Below are 24,668 nucleotides of genomic sequence, written 5' to 3'. Positions count from 1 at the left end.
AGAAACTGTAAGTAGCATGTATTAGATTTTTCATTAACTTATTCACTAAATATATTAAAGGAGAGAGATTATGTACTTGAGGATCTTACAGCCCAGTGGGAGAAAGAGATATGCACATAGATGAATTGTAATAAACCTGGAACATATGGTGTTAGATGTATGAATCCAGAGCTAAGGGGATCCTGACAAGGGAACTACTATCTTCCCACAGAGGTTTTGGGAAAGCTTTCCAGAGGAATGGGTATTGGAGTGGGTCTTGAAGGGTGGACAGGAGTTTGGCAGGTGGGAAGGTATGAGGGAAGGTCCTAGGAATTCTGGCGGGAAAGAATAGAGAGTGTGACTGCAGCTCTAATCACCTTAGGAATGAATGAAGGGTCATGTGACTGGAGCGCTCTGTGACTAGCAGAGCATGGGAGGTGGCCCGGGCCAAGCTAAAGAGTTGGCATTTTATCCTGTGACCCACAAAGTCTACAAAGGCTGTTGAGCAAAATGTGGCAGGATGCCTTGTGGAAGAGGAGGACACCGGCTTCGGTGGAAGAGGTGGGGAGGCCAGGCAAGTGACTCTTGTAATACCGGGGCCTGTGCTGTGTCAGTGAGCCTGCCAGGACCAGCCAGGCTGGGCAGTGGAGAGCCGTTTAGCCTCCACCCCACTGCAGCCATCTGCTCCCTCACACACAGACCGTGCCTCCTCTCACCCTGTGCTTCCTCCCGGAAGTCCATGGAACTTCTGCTGCTGACATTCAAAACAGTGGGGAAGGCTCAGCACAAGCGAGGGCCGTGGTGAATACCCCCCACCCCCACTCCCCCGTAAGGGAGGGTCTGGGTGCGTGAGATGACGCTTAGGGCTTCACAGGCAGTGCATACCTGTAGCAGTAATTGGGTAAAGGAGGAATGTCTCTTATCCCTTCTGGGGAAACAAACTGCCCTGGGCTCCAAGAAAAGCAGGAGAAACCGGGCATCCGGGTACAAAGCCGGGAAGATAGCTAGTGGGAAGAGAAAGGCTTTATTTTGGCAGCGGCTGGATACCAAGAGGTCACATTAGTGTGAACCCCAAGGTTGCTGCCTATTTCTGCAGGAACAGGCAGGGGCCTGTGGCCAGAGAGTTGGCTGACCTCCAGAGGATGAGACGACCTACTGGACCCTGAGCTGTTGGGCTCCCGCAGCCTTACCGGCTGAGGACACTTTTAGCTGAGGATTTGAGAAGACTTTCCTGCTTGGTAGCCCCCAGCTCAGTGTAATGCCAAGTTCAGTAAATGATTCTTAAATGGAATCAAACTCAAGTGATTAGCCTACTGAAATTCTTATAATTGTATACCTGAATATAGCCTGGGGGAGGCTTGTAGAAACTTTTTTTTTTTTTTTTTAAAGCTGCAGATTATTATCCGGACAGGTTAACACTGGGAGACAGGGGAGCAAAAAGGGTCTTCAGGGGGCTAGAACCAAGAGCAGAGGCAGGGAGTAGAGGAACAGCTTTGCTGAGCAGGGTCTCAGAGTCCCTTCCTGGAAACCCAGTAAACGTGTTTACCTTTTGGTTACCTGACAGAGAAATGGGAGTGTCCCAGAAGAGTTGGTGGTGGTAATGGTGGTGGTGGGAGACGCTCGAGGGACTTGTACACCTGCATGGAAGTTTGCAGAATATTAAATAGCTGTGGCCATACATGTGTTCCTGGTTGCTGAGGGTGAGCAGCGAGCGGGCAGAAGACTTGGGACACAGAAGGACTTGCCAGGATGTATATGTTCAAGGCATGACAGATTGCTGCAGAATCCAGGCTGGACAAAAGAGGAAACAGTAATAATAATCATTTCCAGGCTCTTTACACTTCGGTAACACGTTTAATCTTCACAACAATTCTGTGAAGTAGACATGTTTGTTACCTCTATTTTATAAATGAGGAAATTCAGGAGTGCCCTGGCTCATAAACTTAATAAAATGAAAACAACGGATACAATATCGAAAGCATCCTAGTGTCTCATCGGGATTAAAGAAACAATAGCCACCCTGTCACAACGTGCTCTGGTTGCCCAAGGTCTCCCAACAGTTGCAAACTTGTTTTGTGATTGATGGATTTGAAGGCAGGAGATTAGTACAATACATGAGAAATTGCCTTAACAATTTACAAGCAAATTAACGAGAACTGAAAAAGAGAATTCTCTGTTCTTGTATTAACCAAAGCTGGGATAAAGGAAAAATAAGTTAGTTGCTTGCTCGGGAAATTCCTACCCCTGGAAAATAAGAGTTGAAACCACTAAACAGCTTCCCAATCAAGAATAACAACTTGTGCATCAAAAATGTTCCTCAAGACCCTTGCCTCACTGAACCCATGTATGCAAAGCCATTGTGTCATAAACTCTGCTTAATTCCAGTCATTTCCTCACCTTGCAAGATCTCCCTAAAAAATCACTTAGCCCAGGTCCTTGAAAACCTGAACCTATTCTGCCCTACAAGGTGGTGTTTATCAATCTGTTTTTCTGGAGTTAACAGTTGACATTAAGCATATATTTAACTATATAGCTGAGGTGACATTGTGACCTTATCAGTAAGATGACCCAGTCTTAGAACAGTCTTATGCGTGTAAGACACATGCATGTGGATCCTTCCTGCTGCAGTGACCTGTGCTCCAAAACTAGAGCTTGAGACTTATCAACTGGGGATTCCCAGAGGGACTGCTTCCCTGTGGTAGAACATGGTCATTACAATGTCTGGCTCAGGGACCTCCAAGTCCCCAAACACCCGCAGCCCCTTGCATCCAAGGTCCCGTGAAGTGTGTTATCAGACCCTGTCAACCTGGCCATACAGACTGACCCAGAAATAGAGTTCTGACAAAGGCACCTCTATATGTCATAAGTAAAGAGAAGAGAGGTTTCTGAGGTAGCTGAATATGAAAAATTAGATGAATAAAGATCCCCAGATAGAATGGTAACTCACCCAATCTTATTCTCTTTGGGCGTGAGAGAGGGAAGAAGGAAAAAAATAACAGTAAAAACCAAGAGAAGTAAAGAGAGAGCAGCAGTAGAAATGATTGGATGCTGAGGGGGAATCTGAGTCACGAGAGTGCAGAGTGCCTAGGGAACACCAGCTGCTATGTTCTGATGTGACCACAAAATGCTGGAGCCACAGAGCTGCTGGTGTATCCTGGAGAGCTGCAAATCACGTCCCTGTTCTCCATGAGGCTTGTGGTGTGGCTGATGGGTTGATTGTTGTAATAATCATACAAGAATAGTAACATTCTTATATATATTTTTGCTGATATACAATTGAACACAATCATATGCACAGATCTTAAATGTTCAGTTCTATGAATCTTGGAAATTGTATATACCCATGTCACCACCAAGCAAAACGTGAATCCAGAAAGTTCTCTTGTGGTCCTTTCCAGTCAATCCTTTTTTTTTTTTTTTTTTAAGTTTATTTATTTTGAGAGAGAGAGAGAGAGAGGGAGAGAAAAGTGCAAGCAGGGGAAAAGCAGAGAGAGAGGGAGAGAATCCCAAACAGGCTGCATGCTGTCAGCAAGGACCCCAACACGGGGCTTGATCCCACAATCCATAAGATCGTGACCTGTGCCAAAATCAAGAATCAGACATTTAACCAACTGAGCCACCCAGGCGTTGTTATTATAGTTTTAACATGCATTTCTCTGAGCATCAGTGATGTTGAGCACAGTTTCATGTGCTAGTATCCATTAGCACACCTTTTTTGAAGTATCTGTCCAACATTTTTGCCCATTAAAAGAAAATTGGGTTGTTCATCTATTCCTTGTTGACTTGTAGTCCTTTCTATGTTCTGGATATGGACACTTTTTGAGATAAATATTCTGTACATATTTTTTTTTTGTCAGTCTGTGGCTTACCTATTAATTTTCTTATGGCTGTTTTGGGGTACCTGGCTGGCTCAGTCAGTAGAGCACATGACTCTGGGTCTCAGGATCGTGAGTTCAAGCCCCATGTTGGTCATGGAGCCTACTTTAAAAAAAAAAAAAGTTAAAATTTTTTCTTATGGGTGTTTTTTAATGAAAGAACTAACATTGTTTTGGGTAGCAGCACTGTATTAAGTGCTTTATCAGCATTACCGCACTTGATCTCAAAATTTTTTTAAGTTAGATATTAATCTTCCCATTTTACAGATAAAAACATGAAGACTGAATGAGGTTAGGTAATGTCTACACAGTATAGGGATGGGAGAGGCAGTATCTGAATCATTCAGCCCATTTCCAGAGCCTGAGGTTTTAGCCATATACTAGCCTTTTGGTTTTTACCCTTCTGTGTTAATCATAAGCCCCATCATTGAAGGCTGTGCATCTGAGCCTTTTTTCCTGACAACCTGAAAGAGCCTCATTGAGGCAGCCATGAACTGCAACCCTGGGCAGGGCAGACCTACTTCTGTAAACTTACAATGGTGCTTTAACCACTTAGATGGTAAACAGCCTCTGAGGATGATGCCAGAGTGCTTTATGCCATCACCAGTTGCTCTAAAGACAAGAAATTCATCGTGACCCTACTGACCAGCTATACAATCATTGGCACCATAAAATTGCTTTGAAGTGAGGTTATAGAGTTTAGAGAAGAGAGGTTTCTTTCTGGGGAGTCACTCAGATTTGAGGCTTGCCTTATCCTTTTCTTAATTCTCCCTCATTATTCACATGTATTATTTACACACAATAACCACCTCTCAGATAGGGCCCTCTGAACCTTGCTGGCCAGTCTTTCTCAATTTGGGTGGTATGGTATGGATAGTCACATTGCCACTGCTAAATATTTATGTACATTTTTATCTTAAGAATCTCCTGTGTCCAGTAAAACATCATTATCTGAACTTGTATTACACAGTTCTTTGCCACAACTCAATGATTTATAAGGTCATGATCATAGGAATACTTGAATGTGCATAATGGCAACAAGGAATACCATGCACCGTGAGTGCTACACTAGGTAGAAGAGTGATGATCTTCTGTAATCTTCAGGGGACAAAGTGCTTGGGGAAGCCTGAGTACTCTGGGCAGTACAGAACACTGCAACAAAGGGAGCAAACGGGGCTTTCCGAAAATAATAGGTGAAGAGTAAACTCAAAGGTGGAGGCCCTGCCCTCAGTGGGAGGTCTGCAATAAAGCCCCCCCCACCCCCCTGCCCTGCCCCCCACGTGGCGCTGTTTAATGTGCAGCTGACAAAGGGTAAAGGAGGTCCTAGAAATGTTTACAGGAGTGCTCCAGAGTTTAACCTTCCATCACCAGCTTCCTGAGTTTTGTGTTCTGGGCTCCTAATGAGCAAGATGGTGTTGCTCTCACTTGAAATGATTCAGTGTTTATCTTGGCTTGATTGGTCTCAAAATAATCGTTTTACAAAGATGTGCAATGCCTTGTACTGCTATTTCCTCAAATTCACGTTCCTTTTCATTCACTCTTAAATGCCCAAATTGGGAACTGTAAAAGGCTACTATTTTTGGTCATCTGACTTTCCACTGGCATTAAAATCCAATAAAACAGACCAGACAAAAACACCCTAAACCCTTTTTGCCAGTATGGGGTGAATGTCAAAGCATTTTATGGGTAACTGAACAAGTTCTAGTTCAACAGAGGAGACTAAATGTACAGGACAGCAGGGGTGCCTGGCTGGCTCAGTTGGTTAAACATCAGACTTCGTCTCAGGTCATAATCTCACCATTGGTGAGTTCAGGCCCCACATCAGGCTCTGTGCTGGCAGCTTAGAGCCTGAAGCCCGCTTCAGATCTGTGTCTCCCTCCCTCTCTGCCCTTCTCCTGCTCACACTCTATCTCTCTCTCTCTCTCTCTCAAAAATGAATAAACATTAAATTTTTTTTTTAATGTATGGTACAGCAAAAAGTTGTCCTTACTGGCTGTGTGATTTTGGGAAAATTACTTCATCTTCCTGAGCCTCAGTGTCCTGGGATGATAATAATGCCTATCTTATATATTCATTATGGACATTAAATGAGGTGACAAATATATAAAAAGCCACCCAGCATATAATAAAACTTATTAAATGTTAGTTCTACTTCCTTTTGTGTCTGGGCTTCATTTACTTCATCTATAAAGTAGGATTTGCCTCGTAAGGATCAAAGGAGAACATGTACATGTAGACACTTCGTAGGTTGTGAGGTTCTCCATGTGGTAGTTATTGTGAAACAGGTCATTGTGTTTTCATCATATTTGAGTCAGTCACTCCTTTGTCTTCCAGATATTCCTTAATGTCAATACAGAACATGCATGAGAAGTTATCTGTCGGTCCCCAAGCCTCCATTTTGAAGGTGCTGGAATATAAAGTATCAGGGTTAAGAGCTTTAAGAATTAGTAGAAAAGAGAAGAAGAGCATTTTAATAGGAGGGGGGAAATGCCTAAACATTCCTCTAGACTAAAGGACATTTAGAGGACTATTTTCCAAATTCAGCTCGAAAACCTATTGGATTATGAAAATGAATTGTATGTAGTCTACAATGTTGTAGAATCTCAGAGACCAAGAGGCTCTCAGGTGTTGAGGGATTGGCTCTAAATTGTTTGTTTGAGGGGCACCTGGGTGACTCATCTGGTTAAGCTTCTGACTCTTAAAAAAAAGTTTTTGGGGCGCCTGGGTGGCGCAGTCGGTTAAGCGTCCGACTTCAGCCAGGTCACGATCTCACGGTCTGTGAGTTCGAGCCCCGCGTCGGGCTCTGGGAGGATGGCTCAGAGCCTGGAGCCTGTTTCCGATTCTGTGTCTCCCTCTCTCTCTGACCCTCCCCCGTTCATGCTCTGTCTCTCTCTGTCCCAAAAATAAAAAATAAACGTTGAAAAAAAAAAATTAAAAAAAAAAAAAAGTTTTTTTTTTTTTTAACGTTTATTCATTTTTGAGAGCTGGAGAGACAGAGCATGAATGGGCAGAGAGAGAGGGAGACACAGAATCTGAAGCAGGCGCCAGGCTCTGAGCTGTCAGCATGGAGCCTGATGCGGGGCTTGAACACACTGACCACAAGATCATGACCTAAGCTAAAGTCGTATGCTTAACCAACTGAGCACCTAGGTGTCCCAAGCTTCTGACTCTTGATATCAGCTCAGGTCTTGATTTCAGGGTCATGAGTTCAAGGCCCACCTTGGGCTCTGGGCTGAGTGTGAAGCCTGCTTAAAAAATTTTTTTTGAATTATTTGTTTTGAAGTTATCCTCTTATTTCTTTATCACAATAAAATGTTACAATGGAAATTTCAACTGGATACTAAGATACCATAGATTCGACGCTCCAAAGGGAGGCCTTGTCACCATAAGCAAAATGAAGAGTTTGCTGGACCCCTGACACTTTACCCAGAGAGAGGTGAGCCCTAGGGGCTCCACCAGTGCAGGCACTGAGGGGGTGTGGCCTTGAGAATGGAATGCATTCTATACTTCCTGAGAGTTGTACAAATGATTCCTGGATGGCAAACTTTGAAAAACCCACAAAAGCTCCCCAAGAGGAAAAGTCGGTTGTGATTAAGCCTTTGACAAGAAACTTGGAAACTTCCCCAGTCACATTAATAAACTGGGGCCCTGAATGGGGTAAGGGAGAAGTTGACCAAAATCCCCTCCCCTATTGTAGATTTTCCCTGGCAGCAGCCTTAAGTCTATCAGAGTTTTGGAAGCCTGGGTGGCTCAGTCGGTTAAGTGTCCGACTTCGGCTCCGGTCACAATCTCATGGTTTGTGAGTTCAAGCCCTGCATTGGGCTCTGTGCTGACAGCTCAGAGCCTGGAGCCTGCTTCGGATTCTCTGTCTCCCTCGCTCTCTGCCTCTCCCCTGCTCATGCTCTGTCTCTCTCCCTGTCTCAAAAATAAATGAACATTAAAAAAAAAAAGTCTATCAGAGTTTTGTTTTTTTGCATTAATCAGGCATCATAATTACCGAATAGAGACTGAGTATGTGCCCTAAAGGGGCCATAAAAAATTAGTTCCTGAGACCTGAGAGTGAATTGATAAGCCAGGGGTCTGCCTGAGTTTGGGGCAGTTCCACGTCCTGAAGATCCTTAGGAAGTCCATGGGAGTGGGGGGCCTGGGTGGTTCAGTCAGTTAAGCGTCTGACTTTGGCTCAGGTCATGATCTCATGGTTCATAAGTTTGAGCCCTGCATGGAGCTCTGTGCTAATAGTGCAGAGTCTGCTTCAGATCCTCTGTCCCTTTCTCTCTCTCTGCCCTTCCCCAGCTCATTCTTGCGCTCTCTTTCTCAAAATAAATAAATAGACTAAAAAAGAAAGGAAGTATGTGGGAGCATGTTTTGATTATCACAATAATTAGTGAAGAAAGTGCTATTGGCATTTAGAAGGTTAGAGCCCGGGATGCTAAAAATCCTGAAAATTGCCCTGCTTGAAATGCTAACAGTGTCCGCATTGAGATACACTCATAGAAGCAAGGACAGGAGCATCTCTTTCCTGAGCAAAATTTTAAAAGACAGTGGAAGACAAAGATAAAAGTGTATTTTGATTATATCATAATTCATCATTCATGCTTATTCACCATATCCATTTCATTTGGGTTGAAATGATTTTGTGGGCTCTGTGCAGTGATCCAAGAGTCCTCCTGGGGGCTTGGATGTATTACAGCAGAAGTAGGTCATGGAGTAGGTGAGGGATCCAGCAGAAGGATCACTGACTGTGGGTGTTGCAGAGCCCTGGCCCAGATGAAGCCTGCTGTGGTAACTGAAGACTGGGATCAGTGCTAGGTTTGAGGAAACGGGGCCCGCCCTGGTGTGGTAGGCTGAACAACGTCCTAATCCCCGAGACCTATGAATGTGTCACCTTACAAGGCAAAGAGGACATTGCTGATACAATTCTAGATCTTGAGATGCGAAGATGAACCTGGAGTTTTGCATGGGGACAGTGTATTCACAGGTTCCTTGTAAGAAGAAGACAAGTGGATCCAAGTCAGAGAAAGGAGATGTGACAACAGAAGGAGAAGATGGAGGAGTGTGGTGGTTCTAGAAACTGGAAGAGGCAAAGAAATGGATTCTCATCTAGAGCCTTCAGAAAGGAACAAAGCCCTGCCAACACCTTTATTTTGGCCCATGAGAGCCGTTTGGGACATCTGATTTCCAGGACTATAAGATAGTCGAATGTGAGGTCTTTTTGTTTGTTTTTTAAAGCCACTGAATTGGTGGCAATCTGTTACAGCAGCAGTCGGAAAATCATGCAGCTGGCATAACGTATAATAGAAACCTTCTGACTCAGGAGACCAGTAGATCTCAGAGTTTTTCCTCAAGAGTCTCCATCCCATGACACAGCCTTCCCTACCATTTTTAAGATTCCAAGGAGATACAAAAGCAACTCAGTCAGTATCTCCCACCATACCTTGTGTACATTTGCAATCATGGCGCATGGCCACTTGACAGAAATGTGTGCGCACTGGGACAAGGGTCCAAAGTAAATACAAAGGATTTCCATATTATCTGCGTTTTCCTCACTAAAATTTCTCCTTCTCTCTGCATGGATAGTTGAAAATGTAGTCCATGGCATCAAGGACATCACACTGCTTACTTTGATTTTCACAAGGACCTCCCTAACCCTACTGATTCCTAGACTGGATCTAGTGCTGCCTCAGGTCTTACAGAAGCCTCAAGTAGCAAGGTGAAATACACATTGGAGAAAGTTAGGTGAGCATTGCTGCAAAACAAAAAGAACCTCCCTTACTTGGCAGAGCAGAGCGTTTAAAATGGCAGGAATTAGATCACCCTTTGCAACAACCAACTTGACTTTTTCCTCTTTCTTCAGACCCTAGTTAAATATTTAGCTACAAGCTTGAAGATCGAATAAAGCCAGACTTTGAGTTTATTTGATAAGAAAGCTTAGCATCAGATACTTAAATCATTAAGGAGAAGAGACCAGCCTAATGTGCTGTAAAACTAAAGATCAACGAGGAGTCAACTTAGATTCCCTTCTAGCCTGTGTTCTACTCATTTCGGTAGGAAAAATGTTTATTCACTCAGAATTGGAGATCATGTGCTGAGTATGGATTCCCTGAGAAGGTCTGTTTTCTCTCAGGAATGCTTAGTCTGGCACAGGGAAAATGAAAACAGTTAAAAAAAACCCATCATTCCTGGATAGTAATTTTCTCTGGAGACTTAAAAAAAAAAAGGGAAATTAAAAATTGCCTCTGCAATCTCACTGTGAATGTCAAATGAAAATGCACAGAAGAGGTGGCCCTGGTAGCTCAGGTCCACCTTTAATTGCCTAAAAACAAAATTTTCAAATGATATTGTGTTTCCTTTTGTCAATCAAAAATTCCAGAAGAAGGAGACTTTTATATGTGTGTTTAATTAAAAAAAAAAAAAGTAAGCAGTACAATAGAGCTAATGTTGCACATATGGATCCTAATTTTGCTAAAGTCTGACAAACCTGAGAAAAATAATCGATGCTATGAATCAATGTGTAATTATGTTAGTATTCCATGTAAACCTATTATTCAATATAACATGCCTATGGGCCACATTAGATGAAGGTCCAGTTATGGAAATGAGGGCATTGGGCATCTGTTCACAGTTGGGAGGTTCTCCAGCTTTCACTGAAGACTGGCACCTCACTCCTCCATCCTACAACCTCCTTATCCTGGTGACCTTGTCAGCAACCTGTCCCCTTCTCTACTCCTCAACCTGTCCCCTTCTCTACCCCTCAACCTGTCCCCCACTTAGCTATCCACCTCCATGGCCACAGCCCAAGGCTGCCCACAGGGGCTCTAACGACACCCACCAGCTCTTGACCCTAAGGAGACCTCTCTAACCCTGACCCCTTTTTGTTCTTCCATTGTGAGTATCTCTCGCGCCTCAGCTCATACAGATAAGATCTCTCAGGTACTCACCTGAAAATCAGGGCCACATTAGTGCCCAAGGCAATGAAAAAGTGATGGTGCCCTTGTCCTAGATGTAATTCAAAAAGGAACTCTGATTTGTTTCTCGTGGTGACTACATTAGTGTTCGTTGATTTGTTTATTTTGGAGAAGGGGTAGGGAGGAAGTGAGGGAAGAATATTCTTAGAAAAAACTTTTTTTTTGATTTCTGGGTGTTCCCGCATTGCCAGTACTTCAAGTATGATTTAGTCTGCTAATTGGGTAACTGGAATCATTTTACGAGTATTCTTATCCCTTTTGCACACTAGTCCTCCACTGCCCAGCCAGTTCACTAGTTCATTGTGCTCTCATTTTAGCATGCCTCAGAATCTCCTGCGATGCTCACTCTCATTGCCTGTTGCAAATAAGACGGGGTCATGGCCCACCTCAGCTCCCACTGGCCGTGCGGACCTCCCAGGGGCCTGCCGTGACGTGGACTGTTCACTCCAAAGCTCTTAGCTACAGGGTCGGATCTGCCCTCGCCATGGTGACTCTGCGGCTTGCAGGCCAGACCTCTCTTCTCATTTCTCCATCTTCTCTGAGGCCTGAGGGAAATTCTGGTACCATCCAAGCCTCTTAGGGAAGCTTGTCAAAGGAGAGGCTAGCTCTGTCCCTCTGTCTGTTTAGACTTGTCCTACTCGAGTTGCTACTCTAATACAGCTGCCCAGTGGTGGCTCGGAAGAGGCTTCTTCCCAGGAGTCCAAGAGGGAAGCGGGACATGAGTGACCCCTGGCCTCTTCTCCCTCCGTTCAGACCTATCTGGATTTAGGAGTCACTCTCCTCTCCTCTCTGAGTGCTCCTGCCAACCAAGTGATCAAATTCTTTCCTGGAGGGTAAGCTCTTCTTACATCTTGTAGAATTCCTTCTCCCACCAGTTCTGTAAAAGCCTGACTCCTGCTCTAGATATCTGAGAGGAAGTTTTTAAAATACCGAAACCCTTTTCTCTCTCAAAAGGGTTTGGCTCTTGGCTCTGAAAGCTTGAATTTCAAAACTATTGTTTCTGCTGGTTCCTTTATTTTTTTTTTTTTTTCAACGTTTATTTATTTTTGGGACAGAGAGAGACAGAGCATGAACGGGGGAGGGGCAGAGAGAGAGGGAGACACAGAATCGGAAACAGGCTCCAGGCTCCCAGCCATCAGCCCAGAGCCTGACGCGGGGCTCGAACTCCCGGACCGCGAGATCGTGACCTGGCTGAAGTCGGACGCCTAACCGACTGCGCCACCCAGGCGCCCCTCTGCTGGTTCCTTTATTTTTTTTTTCAACGTTTTTTTTTTTTTTTTTTTTTTTTTTTTTTATTTATTTTTGGGACAGAGAGAGACAGAGCATGAACGGGGGAGGGGCAGAGAGAGAGGGAGACACAGAATCGGAAACAGGCTCCAGGCTCTGAGCCATCAGCCCAGAGCCTGACGCGGGGCTCGAACTCACGGACCGCGAGATCGTGACCTGGCTGAAGCCGGACGCTTAACCGACTGCGCCACCCAGGCGCCCCTCTGCTGGTTCCTTTAAAAGGTAGGTACCGAACATCACAACTGAGCAGAGATTTTTTTGTTGTTGTTCTGAACTGTATCTCACCTCCCGCTGAAACAAGCTTTATTGAGTTAAAAGGGATTAGACTGTAAAGAAATAGGGGAATAAAAAAATACGTTGGGTAATATTTGGAAAAAAACACAAAACCATGCACACATAGCCCCCCCACCGCCATGGGCTATTAGATCTTGTTTTGGCCTGGCCAGCATTTAAAACATTCAACTAGTTGGCGATATTTTCACTTGGATGATTTAATATAAAAAGCTGTATTTCTGCCTTCTCTTGGAGTCATGGTGACCTTGGGCTGTGGCAGTCACCAGGATCTGGCCTGCCCCAGAGGTCAAGGCTGCCCACCCCGGTTTGTTGAAGCTCCTGTTCAGCGCCCCTTGCACATTCCCCTCCTGGCCAAGCCCCAGAGGGCGTTTGTAACTTCCGCCCTCAGTAGCAATTTTCAGCCTCAATCCTTCCTGTTGTACCTCTTAAGTTATTCCAGAACTTTGTACCTTCCTTAAACTCCTTACTCTCCCCCAAGCCCACTCCCCTGCGCCAGATGGCCTATTTTGTTGAGAAAATTGAGGCCAGAATTACTGACTCTTCTAGCTGCTGTCCAACCTACAAAGTTCTCTATATCCCTGTTGGTCTTGCCTCCACTCTCAGCATGGATAGTCTTCCTTTTGGTCAATGCAACCTCTTCAGTTATGCTATTTGAAAACCATAATGTAGGGGTGCCTGGCTGACTCAGTTGGTTAAAGCATGCAACTCTTAATCTTGGGGTTGTGAGTTCAAGCCCCGTGTTGGGAGTTGAGCCTACTTAAAAAAAATCTAATTAAAAAAAAAGTAGGCAAAAATAAATAAATAAGTAAAAACCATAATGTTTTTTATGATTATAGAAATGACATACTCTCCTAACTGTTCAACCAAAGTTAAAAATAAAAGTAGTCCCTTCCACAAACCCACAATGATACTATTCTCCAAAAGTAAATGCTGTTAAATTACTGTTAAATATATGACAGGTATCCTTCTGATTTGCATACACAGTTACAACCACATATAAACTTAAATATATATGTATACACATTGTTCTATTATATTTTTCCAACCCTATGATTGCGTATTTCATACAATTTGTTTTTTTTTTCTACTTAACAGTGATTGTAAATGCCTTTATGTGTTAGTTACATGTAAACATTACCTTTTTAATGTTCCATTGTTTGAGCATGTCATACTTATTCAAACTTCTTCAAAAATTGGTAGTGTATTCTTACTAAAAATAAACCAAATTATACAGAAGTGTAACAAGTGAAAGATTCTTTCTGCCCCATGATCCTCTTCTCCCATTCTTCCAGGGGTAATTAGTATTGGCAGTTTATTGGGAATCTTTAGAAACTTTTAAAAAAGTCAGATATGTTGAAGTATAATTCATAGAGTAAACTTTGCCTTGTGCAGTGTATAAATGTATGTAGTTGTGGAACCAACACCACAACTAAGTTATGGAACATTTTCATCACAAAAAACTTCCCTTGTGTCCCTTACGGTGACCTCCTTCCTGACCTCCAGCCCTGGCAACCACTGATCCATTTTCTGTTCCTACGGTTTTTCTTTTTCTTTTTCTTTTCTTTTTTTTTTCTTAACGTTTATTTATTTTTGAGACAGAGAGAGACAGAGCATGAACGGGGGAGGGTCAGAGAGAGGGAGACACAGAATCTGAAACAGGCTCCAGGCTCTGAGCGGTCAGCACAGAGCCCGACGCGGGGCTCGAACTCACGGACCGCGAGATCGTGACCTGAGCCGAAGTCATTCGCTCAACCGACTGAGCCACCCAGGCGCCCCGTTTTGCCTTTTCAAGAGGGTCATATAAATGGAATTACACTGCGTGTAGCCTTTTGACGGTGGCTTCTTTTACTTAGCCTAATGCATCTGAGATTCATCCATGTTGATGTGTTAACCAGTCCTTATTTTGTCTAGTACCAGAAATAACTTTTGTTTCCAAATATGAAATCCTGCTATACCTAGAATTTAGCTATATACATATATATGTATGTATTTGTTTGTTTGTTTACTTAAATAGTATAACCCTACTTCACATAATTTATCAGATCCAGATCTAATTCTTTTTCATGGCTTCAGAATATTACATCATGTACTTGCTATGTAATGTAATTCACTTTTATTCTCTCTCTCAAAGATATTATTTTATTTTTATTTTATCATTATTATTTTTTTAAGTAGGCTCCACGCTGTGTGAGGAGCCCAAAGCGGGGCTTAGATTCATGACCCTGAGCTCAAGACCTGAGCTGACAGCTAACAGCTAGGAGTCTGGAAACTGCTTCAGATTCTGTGTCTTTCTCTCTCTCTATCCCTTCCTTCCACCTCCAAGTTTGCTCTCTCTCTCTCTGAAAAATAAATAATAAACATTAAAAATATGTACTTATTAACTATTTGATTTTTGTCTTCTATGAAATGCCAGTATAACTTTTGTTCATTTTTCTATTAGGTTGTCACTTTAAAAAATGAATTTGAAGGAATTCTTTATATAATAAGTAGACTGGAAATATTTTTTCTAGTCTTTATTTGTTTATGGGGTCTATAGAAGCTGTTTGCTTTGTATCAATTCTGTAACACTTTTATTTATGAAGTCTGGATCATATCATATATGGGGAAATTTTTCCATGTTTAAAGCTACTCTCAACTCCAAATTTAATTAATCCTTTGCTGATAGACATGTCAATTGTTTCAAATTTTCCATGTTGAGCACTCTTGTACATTATCTCTTTGCTTTTAAAGAATCTTGTAATCTTGTATATTTTTTCCTCTTATTGAGGATTTTTATAAGTTTTTTTGGTAAGACTTCTTTCTGTAAGATAAATTTCTAGAAGCTGGATCAAAGGATAGTCTTATTTCAAATTTTATGTATCTGTGCTCTTGGAATTCACATCCATCAGACTATTTTGGTACCCTGTTCTATCGGGTATTCTCTCTCCTACATACATCTTTGGCATCTCTCAATCTATGGGCTCTTTCTTTTCAGCTTACAAGTATGCTCGGGACTCATACTTTCCTAGAAGCAAAGCAAAATAAAACAAAATAAATTCTCTTGAGTGTGCATTTTTTTTCTAGTTGCCATCACATCTCTTTTCTTCTTAGTCAACCTGTTGAAAGGGTGGTCCATGCTTTCTTATTGTGCATTAGTGCTGTCCACTGCCATCTGTATCCTACCCCTTGTACTCCACTGATGTTGCTGTGGAAAGGACACCTAGGGACCTCCAGATGGTTTCCCAACTTCATCTACTGGCCACTAGCTCCTCCTGTTACTCACTAGTTTCTGCCTCCATGACACCAGCTCTTTCCCGTACTCACCTTCCTGGTCAGACTTTTTCCCCATCTCCTTTGGGTTCCAACTACCAATTCTCTCTCCCTTAACTTTGGTGTTCCCACTGCTTTGTTCTTGATCCAGTGTTCTTCTTTCCATACATGTCCACCCCATTGATTATATGTATGTACTCGCACTTAATGTAATGCCAACCACACATGTAGGCTGAATGATGTCCCCTAATTATCTCCAGGTCCTAATCTTTGGAGCCTGTGAATGTTTCCTTATTTGTCAAAAGGGATTTTGCAGATGTGAATAAGTTAAGGCTCTTAAAATGCGACATTATCCTGGATTATCCGGGTGGACCCAATGTAATTACTAGTGTCCTTATAAAAGGGAGGCAGGGGGAGACTTGACTATCGAAGAAGCAAGCATTATTTTACAATGCTGGCTTTGAAGATGAACAAAGGGCAGTGAGCCAAGGAATGTAGTTGGTTTCTAGAAGCAGGAAAAGGTAGGGAAAGTTCTCCTCCAGAGCCTCCAGAAGGAACCAGCCCTACTGATACCTTGACTTTTGGCCCAATGAGATGGATTTTAGACCTCTGACCTTAGAACTGTAAGAGAATAAATCTGTATTGTGTTAAGCCACCAAGTTTGTGGTAATTTGTTATAGCAGCCTCAGGATAAATACAATGCCCAAATCTGTATCTCTAATACTAGAACTTTCCTCTGATCATCAGAGTCATAGCTGTGTCTGCTTGCTATCCTCAAATTCAACATGACCCAAACAGAAGTTATCACCTCCCTCTTCTACCTAGGTTTCCCTGTTTCATTTAATGGATCCACCACTCCCTGAGTCACACAAGTCAGAACGCAAGTGTCTTCCTGCTCTTCTCTCATCCACAGTCTTAGTCATCAAGCCCTGCAGTGTTTTTTCAAATATGTCTCCTCTTCTCCATTCCTATAGCCTTTTGCCCATGGATTGATCCCCTCCTCAAATCCATTCTTCATGTCAAAGCCAAGATGAGCCTTCTAAAAGGCAAACCTGCCCAAGCTCCTTCCTTTAACAGCTGCCCAGAGTCAAGTCCCAGCTCTGTGGCAGACCATACAGGGCCCTCCCCTCCCCCTTAGTCACATCTGTGAACACCTTGAACTCCACTGACACTGAGCTGTTTGCCATTTCCCCATCTATACTAGGTAGTTTCATGTTTTCATGAAACTTCATGACCTGCACCCCTGCTGCCCCCATCCTTCTTTTTCTGGTCCGCATTTACTTGTATTTGTAACTTTGCTAATTTTCTCTAATGAGGCAGGGCTAAGTGTCCTTCCTTTGTTCTCCTGTAGCATTTTGTGAGTGCATATTACAGCACAGCAGCTTCCACATGAAAGAGGCATTATCTGTATGCATCTTGCAGCCAGGACCAATGTCTTATCCATTTTTTAAAGCTCAGTGGTTTGTACAAGACCTAGTAAGTGTCTGTTGAACTGAACTAAATTGTACTGTAGACAGAAAAAAAATATTCCATTTGCTTATAATATTTAAAAAATTTGGAAATTTCTCTTTTATAAGCTTAATCTCCTCTGACAGTTCTGGGCTATAGCCATGTAGAGCAAAAAAACAAAAACACAAAACAAACACTGTCTGAAAATTCCCAGAGAGAGGCATTTAAAAAAAGAACAATGCACATGTAAGTAAACTCTGTGGTCAACCCATCTTCTCAGTGTTCTTTCAAGAAACATATTTAAAATTTTATTGTTCCTTGATGTTCAAAACTTGTCAGCATATTTAAGAAAATGTCTAGGTATTTTGAATTTGATCTTTGACAATCCCAGAAGTTGACTTTTCTAGTCAGCTGTGAAATATAAATGCAAAGCACATATAATTTAACCCACAGCCAAATTTTAGGGTTGGGCATACATTCTGTGTAAATAAAGGAAGTAGGTATTATATCCATTTCTTTATAAAGATCATATCTTAAAGTGATAGAATGGGGAGATCTACATGATATACTGCTAGGTGACCAAAGCAAAGTGCAGAATGGTGTGTACAGCACGGCCCATTTTCTGTAAGGAAAGGAGGAATAATATATACTCATATCTGCATAAATAATCACTGGAAGGGGGCGCTTGTGTGGCTCAGTTAGTTAAGCGTCCAACTTCAGTTCAGGTCATGCTCTCACAACTCTTGAGTTCAAGCCCCACCTCGGGCTCTGTGCTGACAACTCGGAGCCCAGAGCCTGCTTCGGATTCTGTGTCTCCCTCTCTCTCTGCCCCTCCCCAGCTCAAGCTCTGTCTCTCTCTCTCCCCCTCAAAAATAAAGAAACATTAAAAATTTTTAAAAAAAATCACTGGAAAGATAAATCAGAAACTTAGAAATGTAATTATCCGCAGGTGTGAGAGGTAGCTAAGTGGACGGTTATGCAGCAGGAGTGACATTTCTCAGTGTCTACCTTTTCCAAGTGTTCAGATTTTTCAATCACATAAATGCATAATCTATTTAAAATAATTGTAAAAACTAATTGTAAACAAATAAAATAATATCAGATGTAAGCCAGTAATATTCCCAGTGTGATATGCTACCATTTGAGAAGCAGTAGTGTATTCTTAGATTCTGGGCTAGAGTCTTTTTTACTTTCAACACTTGATTTAGAAATAATATCAAATTAAAAAAACAAAAACAGCACAAAGAAGATCTGTGCACCATTTACCAGGTTAACCTATTATTAGCATCTTATCCCATATGAGTGCCCCCTATCTATCCATGAACTCCTAATTTAGTGTTTGAACCACCTAAGCTCATGATCCTCTACCTCTAAGTATTTCAGCATGTGTTTGTATCGGATATAAACACAGTACAGTTATCAGGTTCATGAATTGGCAGTGATATCATGTGAACCAGAGAGTCTTCTTGGGGAAACAAATGTTTCCTAAACCTAAGACTCGTCTTAACTTTTACATTGTACCAAAAGGTCATTGGGCAATCTCCTGTCACAGGTGAGGAGTGAAATTAAGTATATCACGGTGGAGCTCATCAAACACTTCAGACAGTGTCCATCAGTCAGTCTCAGACCTTGTATTTCCTCCTCTCTTTTGTATATAGCAAGCCATTCATTTCTAAAAGCCTGAAGCTTCCCCCAAGTCTTAAATAAAAAAGTTCTACGTGCTCCCATTACAGTTCAGTAATGGGATTAGAAGAAGATTTCTCAATTACACATTGTTTAAAAGTAATTTAAAAATATATAAATATCACCTGTTTCAAACTCATTTGTTTGCATCTGTCTGCAACAGTGATAAATGTGATCAGGTTCTGGACTTGCCTTTTTTTGTCTCTGACTTTGTTGTTGAGTTTGGTCCTGTCAGAGAAAGAAGAAATATGGATGTGGAGGTAAGTCTGAGAGGTCTACAGAAGGAAGGGAGGCTGGCCTTGCCGCCCAGGACTATGTTGAAGACCTCAAGTCTCGTACAGCTAGTTCAGTCTACTTAGAGGTAGTACTTTGCAACCCAAGGTCTAGGTGTTTTTTTTTGTTTGTTTTTTGTTTTTGTTTTTTTAATTACAGAAGCATTCCATAAACATTAATGTCAAACGTCATGTTTCAGGTAAATAACACTGAAGAATGATTCTTTCATTAATACAATCCTTGTGAAGACGTGGATAGTGGTAAGGAGGTGACCTTCCTGAGTGGGACGCATGCCAGGCTATGCTGGGTTTTGTGACTTAGTTTTGGGGAGGGTTCTTTCCTCCTACCCCCTATTCCCTTACTACCTTTGGACCCCCCAGTTCCTATCCACAAAACCTGACATTCCTGTGTCACTACAGCAGAGGGATGTATTTACGCCATCATTTAACCAATCCTTTGTGGATGGAAATATGGATTTTTCTTTAAAAAAGTTTTTTTTGGCCTATGTACACAACACCTTGATGAAAAACCTTGTGTTTATATATATCTGTTAACTTGTTCTATGGTTTTTACAGAATAAATTTCTAAAAGTGGGGTTGTTGGATCAAAGAAGTATGTCTCTATTTTTGACCTTTGATACCTCCTACCAAACTGTCTTCCAGAAAGTCTGCAACAATTTACAGTCCCACTAACAGTGTATGAGAATGTGGTGTCCTACTCTTAGGACCCACCCGGTCTCTGGAAGATTGCAGTTAAACATTGGCTGGGTGTCTGGGTTTATACCCTACTTACGTAATACATTGGCTTCGCTCTTCAGTAAATGATGTAATCTAGCTAAATATTTCCTCTTCCCTCCAAGGGAAATGATAATAATACCTTCTCACGGGGCTGTTGTGGAAATAAATGAGATACTGACACCTGTTACTGCTTCTAGCTCCAGTCCAAGCCCCAAGAATAGCTTTTCAGGTGCCTTGTCTAGTCTGAGGCTGGGGGTAAAGCCAGACCCCAACACTGGGGACAGCAAGCTAGGATGGGGCCTTGGGAGGGAGCTAGAATATAAAAACAGTGCCAACCTTTATCACCTCCTTTATGTGTGTCATGACACATGACTGATGTTTCAATATCTAGTTTTCTGTTGTTTATTATTTTTTTTTTGGTAACATTTTTTGAGGTAATGTGTATATCATACAATTCACCTACTTAAGTGTACAACTCAATGGGGTTTAGTATTTTCAGAGGTATGCATTGTATTTATGAATACAATCAATTTTAGAATATTTTCATCACTCCAAAAAGAAACCCCACAGTCTTTAGCTGCCACCACCAAATATCTGCATCCCTCCACTTACCCCAGCCCTAGGCAACCCCTAGTCTACTTTCTGTGTCTATAGGTTTGCCTAATCTGGACATTTCATATAAATGGAATTATACAATATGCGGTCCTTTGTGACTGGCTTCTTTCATTTATAATGTTTTTGGGATTCATCCATGTTGACAAATAATATTCCAGTGTATGAATATACTATATCTTGTTTACTCATTCATCAGTTGATGGACATTTGGGTGGTTTTCAACTTTTTGTTATTACAAATAATGCTGCTATAAACGTTTGTATACATGTTTCTGTATGGACATGTCTTTACTTCTTAGGTATCTATAATAAATAATATTGTAATGGATATCTTGGCAGAAAAGACTAGGGAAAAATTACCATGTCAAAAGAAAAGCGTGAATAAGGGTCTGGGGGTGTTTGGGGCTTAACCTCTCTGGACAATACATTCGGAATCTGTAAAATGGGTTGTTGTAAATATTAGAGGTTAGATAGAACAGAACACCCTTGGCACACAGTAAAATCTCAGAAAATGATAGTTACTATTGTACAGCCACCAAACCTTGAAGTAAAAGCCCTCTTGGTCCTAGCCTCTGCATCAGTCCATCCTGTCAAGATTATCAGATTTCCCTGGTTTTTCATATTTTTGACCTTGTATTTTGTTTTGTCAGTCTTGGCATAAGCCTTCAGTAACTGCCAGATTGATACCGTCTGAGGAAACTAAAGCTGGGTTCTGGCCAAAAGTCAGCTGTTCCCTTTCAACCTTCACATCTGACCTCTAGCTGAATTCTCCTTGTTGCTAACTTCTTTCCCTCCACCCCCGCTGCAGGCTCTGCTCTTATACCCCTCAGGTCCTCAGGAACTAAGGATTGCTGTGCAAACCTGAGGAGCAAAATGCAGCTTGTGTGAAATGATGGTCCACGGGCCAAATCCAACCCACAGGCTGGAACGGTTTGGTTTGCACAGTGTATAATAACAAAAAATTGACCTAATACATAAAAACCAGGAGATCTCACACAAAACTATGCCAGGCTGTTTTTGAAAGAAATCAGGTGTGTCAGTATTGGGCCCTCATCCTTGCTCAGAAAAAACAGACTGACTTGTCCTATCTCAGCTCCTTCCTTTGGTGCACTTCAGGGCTACACGGAAGGGAGGTGAAGTGACCAGTCTGTGGAGGAACGGCAAAGACCATTGTTCACCACGTTCTTATGTGACCATGGTGCCATCCCTCCTCTCCCACTTCTTCCCCATTGTCGTTTATCCCCGCTAAGCCCCTGGCATGTTTTGTGATTTCATACCAGTCTAGACTTTATTTTCCACTTTGTTGAGTATTCGTTATGTTGTGGAAACTTTCCTACGAAAGTCTCCCACTCTACGCTTGTAAAGATAGTGGCATCTTATTCTCAACGTCTACCTTCTTTCCTTTGTAAAATATCGTGAGCGCCTTATTTCACTGTTCAGCTCACTGCATGCTCCTCTTTAGTGCCTGCCGTCGAAAACAGTGGTTTGCTCAGTTCTTAAAAGCCTGGTGGAGCTAGACACCATGTCTGCCAGGGCCAGGATGGCTCTCTTGCTTCCAGATCTGGCTCACTTAGAACCACTTGACCCATAATGTCTGCTGTCGGATCACTCGTTTCTTCCATCAGCCATGTCCAAGTGCATTGCTCAATCTTTCCTTGCACTTAATATGTCTGGTTAAACCCTTCCATTATCTCCAGGCTCTCTTTTGGTACCGGATTCTGCCCATTTTAGTCTTGCAACAATCCTCTCTCTTTTCACAGACCTTCGATTTTTGAAGGGAGTGTTTTTGTTCTTGCGTGACCTGATTCTGCTCTTAACAACCCCATTCTGTTACATACGTTCTTTGATTTCACTGTTTCGTCCCCGGTGTCTTCACCTTGGTTTTATCTGTCTGTGCTTTCTCTTAAATGCTTCTGTGGCAATATCTATTTTATTCTTGGAAGCCTTTGCCTATATTCCTTTGGAAAACTCTCTTTATGTCATTGAAAAAGAAGTTCCATTATTCTGTAATCTTTGAAGGGGAGAATGTCTTTGGCTCTTCACTCCTTTTCCTAATTCCCTATATTTTAAGAAATTAATTTCGGGGCCCCTGTGTGGCTCAGTCAGTTAAGCAGCAGACTTCGGCTCAGATCATGATCTCACAGTTTGTGGATTCGAGCCCCGCGTCAGGCTCTGTGCTGACAGCTCAGAGCCTGGAGCCTGCTTCGGATTTGACGTCTCCCTCTCTCCTCTCTGGCCCTCCCCTGCTCGCACTCTGTTTCTGTCTCTCTCTCTCAGAAATAAAGATTAAAAAAAAATTTTTAAAAGAAATTAATTTCAATCTCTGCCACCACATGAATAGAAAGAATAACTTGTGTCTTTTAAACAACCCCCTGAAAATCGGAACTCGAATGGCTTTTCCCCTATTGAGGGATTTGATTAGTCCCAAACCAGTCCTTTCACATAGATTTCTGTCTTCAAATTCAGCTCTATTTTAAAGTCAGAATTATATCCAGATCCTCTCTGTTTGGAGACCTCTAAGCTTCAGCTCCAGCCTGTGATCTCATGGGGTCATGGAGGATAGCTCTAGATTTGGGATTAAGAGATTTCCAGAGAAATTCCTCCACTTACACTATTACACCCTGGGAATCTCTTAACTTTTCTGAGGCTCATATTTGTCATCTGCAAAGTGGGGTAGTGACAGCTATCACCTTGTGACTTTTGTGAAGATTTCATGAAATCCTGTGTGCAAAAGCAGGTTCAAAATTCTATCTGTATTATATATTTTTACTTGGAGCTCTGCTCACCCTAATTTCATGTGTTTGTCTTTCAGTCCTTCAACATTTCCTTTGGAAGTTCTCTGCTTTTTCTTTTGGCTTATTTTTCTTGGCTCAGGTTCTCTGTCACTTCACCCTTTATAATTAATTGATTAATTAATTAATCACTCAGAACATTTTTGGATGAAAATGTTGACATCCTGATAGTTGATGTCAGACTTATTGGAAACAGGGAGATTATTTGGGGGGTAAGGTGACTCCTTGAGGTTGTGTTTTCCAGGGGTCAAGACAACACGAGAAATACTAATTGCTGATGTGGAACTGAACAGAAATTAGGAGGCGGGGAAGAACAGAAAAATGAGGATGGGGGTGAGAGAGGGGAAGCCATCCGCAAGACGGTGGGAGGAATAGGGGCCTGCCAGGGCTACGATGAGCAGTGAACAAAATCCTGGGTTGAGGGGAATGGGTAGTGGAAGGACATACACATAAAATCTGGGATAGCTCATATTCTGCTGCAGGTTGTCTGGTTGCTGTGATGTAAACTCTGCTAAATCTTTGATATGTTTATTACCCTCTGGAGTAGGCTTTTGGGAAATCATGGAAAAGGGCCAAAATGAGATCAGGGTGGTGGGACTCAGGGACACCAAATTCGTTGGAAATCAGAGGTGATTCCTGGAGATTCACAGACATTGTGGAAGGGCTTTGAACATCCACTAGGGGTAGGCTGGGGTTTGAGCTCATCTGATGTATTTGAAGGGGGCGGTGACTCCAGCTGACATCCCGACATGCACTTGAAAACATAATACATACCCCAAAACCAGCCATACCCACCTTGGACTTGGGTTCCATCTAAAGAAAGCCTATCACCCATTAGTCCTCTGAGTAACCTCAGAACTAGCTATTTGTTAGGGTTTTCTATATTCTTTTCCTCAACAAGAACTAATTTACCCCAGTGGTTTCTTCCTGTACCTTTTGTTTTCTCCCACTAACTTTGTTTACCTGTTTCTTTTCTTCAACCTGAAGACCACCTTCATTTTTCTACCTCCCTTTCTGAGGTTCTGCCTCTCACTGCCTCCTCAAATTTCACAGCTGTCATTTCTGTGGGCACGACTGGCTCAGCTGTGTGTGTGTGTGTGTGTGTGTGTGTGTTTGCACTTGTTTCTGGCTCTTGTAGCTCACACAGCAATACCAGTCTTCTTTCATAGTGAAAGATTCTTGGATTGTTTATATAACACTCTCTTTTGCTCCACAATATTTGTAAAATTTTGTTTACAGGGAGAGAGGGAGAGAGAGAGAGAACACACGAGTGTTTATCTTTTGGAGATAGCATGCTGAAGTATTTATAGATGAAATTATGCTTGGGATTTGCTCTAAAATAATCCAGAAGGAGAGAGGAAGAAGGAGAAGTGGGGGGCTGGGTGCTATAGATTCAACAAGATTGGCCATATTGTTGAAGCTTTGTGATGAGTACCTGAGGGTTCAGTATGATATTCACACAACTCTTGTG

At 42.2% G+C, this 24,668-nt stretch overlaps 1 protein-coding gene across 1 annotated transcript in view; it reads right to left on the bottom strand.

The window, feature by feature from the left end:
* Positions 1-1,254: 1,254 nt before the first annotated feature.
* DAPL1 (death associated protein like 1) overlaps positions 1,255-24,668 on the bottom strand; it is a 48,873-nt gene continuing 25,459 nt past the window's right edge. Inside the window, exon 4 of the mRNA XM_086718666.1 lies at positions 1,255-1,770. Within this exon, the coding sequence (XP_086574792.1) occupies positions 1,639-1,770 (132 nt within the window). The 3' untranslated portion in view covers positions 1,255-1,638. The remainder of the gene's footprint in view (positions 1,771-24,668) is intronic.

The sequence above is a fragment of the Puma concolor genome, chromosome C1 (assembly GCF_028749965.1).
Source record: "Puma concolor isolate L17-30 chromosome C1, mPumCon1.1.hap2, whole genome shotgun sequence".
NCBI classification, from domain to species: domain Eukaryota; kingdom Metazoa; phylum Chordata; class Mammalia; order Carnivora; family Felidae; genus Puma; species Puma concolor.
This window is presented reverse-complemented; position numbering and strand designations above follow the sequence as displayed.